A 9,325-nucleotide genomic window follows, 5' to 3' on the forward strand; every position below is an offset into this window, starting at 1 on the left:
GGCAAAACATTAATAAGCTATTGACTTTCTCCTCCACAGAGACACACCCTCAGGCATTTTATCAGTTTTGTTTGCTCTCCATTCTTATTGGTGCTCGCATGCCAACTTTCCATTTCTTAAACATAATAGGTGTGGCCAGGTGGGGGAGGGGAAAATACACAAGAAGTCCGTTTCTCTTGGACGTTTGTAAGAAGGAAAGAGGCTTTTCACACAAGTTCAGCACCATTTGCTCCTTTGTCTCCACAGGCACTTTCTGAATAATAGCGGGTGTGCTTTGTGGTAAAATGCAGAGCTATCAGCAGATAAAGTAGTCTCCATCCTTCCTCCACCTCCCTCTTTCAACAGTCCTTTGTCAAGAGATAGGAGGAAAAAATGACCTTTCACTTGCTGGCATTCTCTTTGTATGAACTGATTGCATGAGAAGATAATCCAGGAACTTCCTGGGGAGAGACTTGTAATACTTCCACTTAAAATGGCTCCTAGTGTGGAAGAGTTAGGCTATAATTTATTATACCCTTAAATTGACACAGAAGAGATAGCAGGTCCTAAATTCAAGGTCTGCCATATCAGCATAATCCTGCAATAGTTGAATATACAGTAGAACCTCTGGTCATGACCATAATTCATTCCATAACTTTGGTTGCAACCCAATTTGGTCATGACCCAAACCTAATTTTGGAAATTTGGCGCTTACAAAAAAAAAAAAATGGCATGGAAGGGGAAATCGGCTGCGACCCAATTTGGTCATGGTTAGAAGCATTCATGACCAGAGTTTCTACTGTATAGTTGAAGTATGGACACAGGCTGAGAAAATCTCACTCAAAATCCTCAATAATCCATACAATTTCTTAAGTCATTCCTTGGGTTGCTCTCAGTGAAATCTACCTCACAGGAACATTGAGAAGACAAAACAAGGATTTGTGTTTGAGCTGTGCACCCTGCCCTGAATTCTTTAGAAAGTAGTTTGACTTTAACTACCGGTATATACCATGTTTCCCCATAAATAAGACCCTGTCTTATATTTTTTGAACCCCAAAATAAGTGCTTGGCCTTATTTTCGGGGAGGTCTTATTATTTTGGGGCGTGTGGAGCAAGATGGGGCTCCTCTTGCTGTCTTACCTGATTTCTAACTCTGTGTTTAAATATTTTTGGGGAGGGCTTATTTTGGGGGCGGGAGGTTTATTTTAGTGCATTCGCTCAAAAGCCCTATTTGGGCTTATTATCAGGGGATTTTGTACTTATTATGTACAGGGTACATTTTCTAAGCTAAGTAAAAGGCTCATAAACAATCAAGCCATCAAACAGGCTGAAAGCATCAATTTTTTAAGCGTAGTTCCCAAACTTCACGAAGCAGTAAAATTCAATCCAACTATGACTCTTCTGTAGTGCAAAGGAATCCAGGGGCCCTTCTGAGATTCCATTTAAGCCAGGGATCCCTCTTAATCTTGGTTCGATCTTTCAACTTTTCACAGCCAAATCACTTTTCCACCACTATATGAGGCAGAGGTAGGCTGCAAAATTCATACTTTGTGAAAGAAATAGGAATGTTTTTTTTAAGGAATTCCTTCTCAGTTCCCTAGATTTGTCCCTAATGTGGTCATGAGATTAGAGGCTGGACTCCCCAGAACTGAAAGTAGAGTTTGCAAATAATATTTGCCTGACTAAGCCATAATTTACAGGTACCATTAATTTTAAGGGACAACCATACATAAAACTGGCAGGTGATGGAATATCACAAATAAATTTTGCACATGCAGTGTTACCTGCAGTGTCTGTTACTGAGGGTAGAGATAGTTAAGGTTGTCATCACACAATAAGATATTGTGTTGAGCCATATTATAAGAATATATCATTCCTTCAGAGCAGGGCTCTCCAACCTTGGCAACTTTAAGACTTGTGGACTTCAACTCCCAGAATTTCTCAGCCAGCTTTGCTTGAAGTCCACAAGTCTTAAAGTTGCCAAGGTTGCAGATCCCCTACTTCAGAGAACACAGTGGCTCCCTCCCCGACTGTCATCTCCATATTTATTCTCACTTTCATATTCTAAGTATTGGTGGTGGGCCTTTTCTGAAGCCTGTTTTAATGCCTTACTATCAGCACTTTTTGAGGGCAGCTTTAATACAATCCCAATATTAAAAGAATGATGCCCAATGAAGAATCTATTGAATGAATTGTTCCATACTGTACCTGAATCAAGACCATTGGTTCTTCCCTTAAACATTTTCCTAGGCTCATGGGACTTAATATAAATTATCTGCTAATGGCCCAAACAGGGTTGCAAAATATTGCTACATATAAAAGGTACACCACAGCAGCATGATTACTGTGGAATATATGTATATTAATATAACTTGGATAGTCATGGATCAAATTATAAGGATATTTATCATTATAAGACTTGCTTTGCAATAGTGGCTTTATTTGTTGCTTTATTCGATCTTGGTTTAAGATTGCATTAGATTTGTAAACAATGCGTAAGCTAAAATAGGGTGACCCAGCTATCTAGACTAATACTGTGCTTTAACTATATGACAACTCCTTCGGATTCTAGCAATTTTCCATTCCAGAATTCAGAACCCCACACATAAAACAGCTCCAGGACATTCACACCATTAAATCAAGGATATATGGTAGAAAAGTAGACAAAGCGTTTTCTGTCTCTGCCCATAAAGTACACATGCAGAGTTCAGGTGGATGAAACAAATTGTTCAACACCCACATTTCTGCACCTCCAGAAACTGTATACCTGAGGAATTTTTTGCAAGTGAACCTTTTAAGCCGTTACACAGTTATCTGCACACCTGCTGGAAAGCCCCTTGTATGAAATGTGTAAGCATCAGGCAGAAGCTGTTTTAATGCTGTCTCCTGAATGATTTAAATGACATTTTTCCTTTCTGCAAATCAGCAAAATTGATGTTGATGTGTGGTGCGGTGTGGATCAGGCTGTAAGACAGCCTGTTATTAAACACAGCTGCTTGCATTTACTGCAGGCTCGAGTCCCACCAGGCCCAAGGTTGACTCAGCCTTCCATCCTTTATAAGGTAGGTAAAATGAGGACCCAGATTGTTGGGGGGGCAATAAGTTGACTTTGTATATAAATATACAAATAGGATGAGACTATTGCCTTACACAATGTAAGCCGCCCCGAGTCTTCGGAGAAGGGCGGGATATAAATGTAAATAAAAAAAGAGAGAGAGAGAGAGCTGTGTCATACTTAGATTCCATTTTGGCCAGAATCAGCCAGTCTTAAGATTTCATAATTAGTAGGTTAAACAGGCTGGAGAACTTAATGGCTATGTGCAGGTCATGCTCAACCACAACTATTCTAGTACATTTTAACCTAATTTAACAACCAACCTTTCTGTCACACGCAGCTATAATACAGCTGTACTAGGACTATGTCATTTCTAAATAGCTTGAGCCTTTAAGAAAAACCTGTCTGACAATGTTTAACCTTCTTAACCTTGAGTAAATTTTACAGCTATATGCAGGGGTGAAATCCAGCAGGTTCTGGAGAACCAACCGCGGAAATTTTGATTAGTTTCATAGAACTGGCAAATACCATCCTTGGCTGGCCCCAGATTGGGGTGGGAATGGAGATTTTGTAATATCCTTCCCCTGCCATGCCCACCAAGCCATGTCCACAGAACTGGTAGTAAAAAAAAAATTGGATTTCACCACTGGCTATATGCCAGTCCATATATTGTATCCCTACCATCTTCTTTCCAGTTTAACAGGTTAAAGCTTTTCTAAATTTCCTACACTAATCCTTTTGGTTATTCATCCTTTCCCCTTTGCAGGAAGAATCCATATTGGGACATGACCATTAATACCATGAAACTTTCCAGTGGTTTGAGCCTAAGCACTGACAATTCAATAAGCAGAAATGCTTCATCTAAATTTCTCTGGACTGAAACTCTTTAGACTACTTGAATTGTGTGTGTTATGGGAACGTTGGCCTAATGTTCTCAAATTTTGTGTTTTGTTTTATTTTACCAACAGGGCCTATGGATCCTAGGCATTATATGATTGAGCCCTAATTTCTTTTCATCTGCTATTTTCAGCTATTGATGAACGCAGCTAAGAAGTGCATATCATCTATAATTCACATAATTCTACATTGCTAATATTCTTGGTCCTTGCAACTACTACATTTCAAATGTTTCTGAACTTGATTGTACTGCAGATTCTACAGTAATTACCTCCCTTGTGGTCTCTCACCAATATTGAATCAGCATAGCCTCACCCAACCAAACTGCTTTAATAAATAACAGAGGTGTCCTGGAATTGTGCATGCTTGCTTCCAAGTAATTTTTGAATCATGCATAGCTTTAATATCTACTACCCTGTACTTTAGAAGTCATTGTTGCTTTGGCTGGATAAAAAACAGTCCATAGGCAAAACAATTATAAATACATGGTACTTTTTTTCCCCAGCCACTACCATGAATAGAATGGCTTGCCCTTCTGTATCTGCTTCATATATTTTGCACAGAAGATTAAACAGTTCACAAGAGAAATATGTGTTGTATGAACAATTCAATCTTGTTTTTTTCAATGATTTAAAAAAAATCATCTTGTCAGATTAAGGCTATTCCATTTACAAGGAAATAGCAGTATAATGTGAGTAATCCAAACATTCGCTTCTCATCCTTCTCTGAACAATATTAATACTCCTTTGATACAAGTATAGAAGAACGAAGAATATGCCACTGTGCTAACCTCTCCAGGGTTTATTTCAGGTAAAAGGTAAAACAGAGTTGGAAGGGACCTTGGAGATCATCTAGTTCAACCCTCAGCTCATGCACTAGGGATCCAACCATCCGTGAGTTGATATTGCTTATTTGCAATTCAATACACGTGTGTTTGAGAATGAGTCTCTAGAGGGCCAACTGGAATTTGCAATGAACTTCTGTCGTTGTCATCCCCCCACCAAAAAAAGAAAAAAAAAAGCCCACTGTTTTGCCTCGTCCGCTTTCCCCGCAGCCGGGGCCTTCTTATCTGCTTCCGAACACTGAGGAATGTCCTAGCATGCCTCCCGGCCCCAGCCCTGGCTCCATGCCCAGACAGGCTGAGGAAGAAGAAGCGCCTCCAGCCCCCAGCCCTGGCTCCATGCCCAGGCAAACGGAGCAACTAGACCCCTCCCCCACAGCATGTGAGCCTGAGGAAGGTCAATTACCAACAGCTGGAGCCTGGAGTGACCCTCGCTTCAGGAGAATTGATAGGTGGCGTCAACAGAGGGAAGGGAGGGGCAGGCCTGGATAAGTGCTGAGTCATGGAGCCACACCCCATGGCCTATATAAAGGATCTGCTTTCTGGCATTCTCTGAGTCAGGCAAAGTCTAAACATATCTTGCTGAAATCACTTCCTAGTCTCCTGCCTGCCTTGAGAACTTTGCTAGGACTTTGGCAGAGCTGCAGAGGCACGCCTGATACGGATTTCCCTGACCTGGCCGTCAGCGGAGGAGTGGGACACGACACCCACATGCATTTTAGACCCAAATTCTCTTTTAGATACTGTTTCCCCTAAAGCAAAACCTTGGATGCTTTGCACAGAGGCACCTGAAGCCTCCCAGGCTCGACAAAAACCGTTATGAATACATTACTTGTTCTTAAAATCCTCGACAAGATCCTGCATGCTCTTCAGTTCTCCTTCCAGCCGTCCCTTGTCATTGTGCAGGCTCTCTAGCTGCCTCCGCAGGTTGTTAATGTACGTCTCAAAGATGGGTGTGATGTTGCTCCGAGAGGTGGTCTTTTGCTGCTGCAAGAGGCTCCACTTGGTCTCCAATATTTTATTCTGTTGCTCAAGGAATCGGACCTGAGAAATACCCACAAGCACATTTTAAAGAACAGCTGTTTTTTCCAGGACAGTGTGACATGCCCACAAAATCAGACAGAAAACGACCAGCCTGAATAGCCCTCCGATACAGGAAAAGAGAGTCAAAGAATGTATTATCTGGCAATATTAAGTAGCTAGGAAAGCTAGGGAGGCTGCGAAGGAACAACAACAACAACAAAAACCCTCAATGGATAAATCTTTGTTTTCGCTGATTGGTTCTAAAGCCATGGGTAAGCGTGAAACACATGTCTGAATTTAGTTGAGCGTTTTGCAAGCTTTTTTGAACCTCTGATATTTATTTAGTTTTTGCATGGCCGAACAATTTAAGAGCTCTAGGAATGTATGTATTGCCTTTTATTGCATTTTCTCTTTATCAGTTTAAGAGGTGGGGGAGATTACAGATTAGAATAGAATTTTTATTGGCCAAGTGTGGTTGGACACACAAGGAATTTGTCTTGGTGCATATGCTCTCAGTGTACATAAAAGAAAAGATACGTTCATCAAGGTACAACATTTACAACACAATTGATAGTCAATATATCAATATAAATCATAAGGATTACAGGTTTCTTTGTTGGAAAGTAGCCCAACAACAAGAACAACAAAAACCCTCAATGGATAAATCTTTGTTTTAGCCGACTGGTTCTAAAGCCAGCCTTTTAGCCATGGGTCAGTGTGAAACACATGCCTGAATTTAGTTGCGCTGTTTTGCAAGCTTTTTTGAACTTCTGATATTTATTTAGCTTTTGCATGGCCGAACAATTTAAGAGCTCTAGAAATGTTTGCATTGCCTTTTACTTCATTTTCTCTTTATCAGTTTAAGAGGTGGGGGAGATTACAGACTTGGGTTACTTTCTAACAAAGAAACCTCCTGGTCAGTTTTACAGTTCAGCAGAGATTCATTCATACCCGCACATTGTTCTCTGACGTTTAAATGAATCAACTACATTAATAGGGGGCTATAACATTTCAGGAGACATGTGAACTGACAGCCAAAACTGGGACTAGAATTTCCATTGCTAAGAAAAAGAGTTAATAAGTAAGCTATGCCCTATTTTATGATCTGTTTTTGCCGTGGTTGGTAAGCGAATCACTGCAGTTGTTAAGTGAATTGTGCAGTCGTTAAAAGCAAATCTGGCATTCCCGTTGACTTTGCTTGTCAGAGGGAAGCACCTGGGAAGGTCGCAAATGACAAGCATGACTATGGTTATGTTGCAGTTGAACGTGCCCATTGCCAAGCTCAGAGAGACACTAAGGACTCCTCATTTCAACCCTGAGCTACAAATATTCTCCTTTATTGCTACCATTGTCAATCTCCTGAATTTTGGTTACATGACTGTGGGGTTACTGCAACGGTCATAAGTGTGAAGGCTAGTCATAAGTCACTGTTTTTTAGCATCATTGTTAACTTCAAATGGTAAGTGGACGATTACTTTGTATGCTCAGAGCTTTGGCTTTTGGGCTGACTACCCAACCCAACCCAGAACTGTTGCGCAAGTAGCACAAATGGCATCACAGTATATGTTATAGATGTCTTATAATGAATACTTATGGGATATCTCTGTGTAGATATCTAACAATATGCTCCTAAGCATGATTACTCAGAAGCAAACCCCATAGAATTCACTGCAGTTACTCCCAGGAGCAAGCCCATAAAATGCAGAAGACATTAAAAGGTGAGCAAGGGTATATAGACATAAAATCACCATGGGATGGAATCCATACTTTTTTTTCCTTTGTCAAGAACTGCATTAACTCAAAAACATTGCAACAGCAGGTACACAAATGTAAAAAACAAGATATTTTGCCCTCTTAAGAGCCAAGCAAAAATGTTCCAGAACGTATCAAGTGTAATTACTAATTATTTCAGATGTGTGCACTCATAGCTATGGGTATGACTCCCTGAATAATGTTGAACTTTTGGGGATCTCTCCCTTCTTCCCCCCCACTTATGCGTATAACGTATCAGCCTCCATCCTTGACAGCATGGGAGAACAAAGTGAGACATATCCGTATTGTGAAGGTGTAGTCTTTTACAGATCAGTTCAAAAGCCTGCTATCCTGCCATGCCCAGTCTTAATCAAGGGATTATTAAGAACAATCATGTGGTTAACATAGAGTCACTGAGCCATCACAGTTTAAATCCAAGTTATCTGAGTGAAAATCAACCATCTCTTTGAATGCAGCTTAAGTAGTCAGCCTGAAGCCTTTGTAGAAAAACAACAACAAAACATCCCAATATTATGAGTACAGTTGCAACCCACTACTAAGGCCTATAGAAAGCTCTTGATATCACAAAAAGGCCCATATCTCACCTTGTCAATGAAGGTTGCAAACTTGTTGTTGAGGACCTTGATCTGCTCCTTCTCCTCTTTGCGTACCTTCTGGATGGCGGGGTCAATTTCAAAGTTGAATGGGGACAAGAGATTTGTATTAATAGTGACCTCTTGAATACCACCGCCATATCCAAGCGAAGGTGAGAGAGGGTAGGATGGGGCGAGCCTCCTGCTGCCGGAGCCCAGGTTAAACAAACTGGCGCTACCAAAGCCACCAGGCTTCCTAAAGCTTCCACTCCCTCTGATTCCACGGGATGAAGAAACGGAGCTGATCCGGACCTGGGAAAAATTAGAAGGGGCAGTTGCTGAACGAGAACTGAACGAAGTCATCTGCGACATGATTGCTCGAGCAGGGAGGTTTATATCTGGCAGCTGAAGATGAGGAGGGGAAGAACAGCAAGGTGTAGAACTCAGGGGAGTTTAAAAAGAAAGAGTCCCTCTGAACCTGCAGGCTGGCACTTCCTTTCCTTTTTATCTATTAGAAAGAGCTGGGCTTGGCTTGGGGGCAGAGAAAGGATCATTTTACTGCCTGGAAGAATTGGGTGTGTCTGGCTGCCGGCCCACTGCCTTCAACCTGCTGAGCTCAGTGGAGAAGAAAGGCAGCTGGGGAAAACGCTATCAGCTCCACTCCCTTACACCTTGCCCTTTTCTTAGCAGCTATTGTCCACCTACCTGGATAGCTTGGCCCCAAGCAGAATAAAGTTAAGGTCTCACAGTCTTTTATTCCTGCCCCATGAGTAAAGACAAACAGAAAATACACAGGGATCAAGGAGAAGTTGTAATAACGCACAGTTTTATGTTAGTAAAAGAAATGTCGGGGAAGATAAACCAAGAATAATGAGCTCGAAAGGGAAGAAAAATCTGTTGAATGGTACAAATCCAGCATCTTTGATCAGGGTCTTCACTCAGATAGGCTATTTCTGAGGGGAGGGTGTTGTATAAAACAGGAGTCTCCAGCCTTGGTCCCTTTAAGACTTGTGGACTTCAACTCCCAGAGTCCCTCAGCCAGTTGAAGTCCACAAGTCTTAAAGGGACCAAGGTTGGAGACCCCTGGTATAAAAGATACATTAAAAAAGATCCAAAAATCTACCCCAGGTTGATATCCTCCCAAATAGGTTGAATAACAGTTTCCAGCCATGACCAGGATACACA

At 41.3% G+C, this 9,325-nt stretch overlaps 1 protein-coding gene across 1 annotated transcript in view; it reads right to left on the reverse strand.

Annotated features, from left to right (window-relative positions):
- The window catches only part of LOC131192019 (keratin, type II cytoskeletal cochleal-like), a 31,420-nt gene extending 22,769 nt beyond the window's left edge, over nucleotides 1-8,651 (reverse strand). The window contains exons 1-2 of the mRNA XM_058170765.1: nucleotides 8,153-8,651; nucleotides 5,605-5,816 (exon numbers count right to left, since the gene is read on the reverse strand). Coding sequence (XP_058026748.1) covers nucleotides 5,605-5,816; nucleotides 8,153-8,512 — 572 coding nt within the window. The 5' untranslated portion in view covers nucleotides 8,513-8,651. The remainder of the gene's footprint in view (nucleotides 1-5,604; nucleotides 5,817-8,152) is intronic.
- Between the last annotated feature and the right edge of the window lie 674 nt (nucleotides 8,652-9,325).

This window comes from Ahaetulla prasina, chromosome 2, assembly GCF_028640845.1.
Source record: "Ahaetulla prasina isolate Xishuangbanna chromosome 2, ASM2864084v1, whole genome shotgun sequence".
Classification (NCBI taxonomy): Eukaryota; Metazoa; Chordata; class Lepidosauria; order Squamata; family Colubridae; genus Ahaetulla; species Ahaetulla prasina.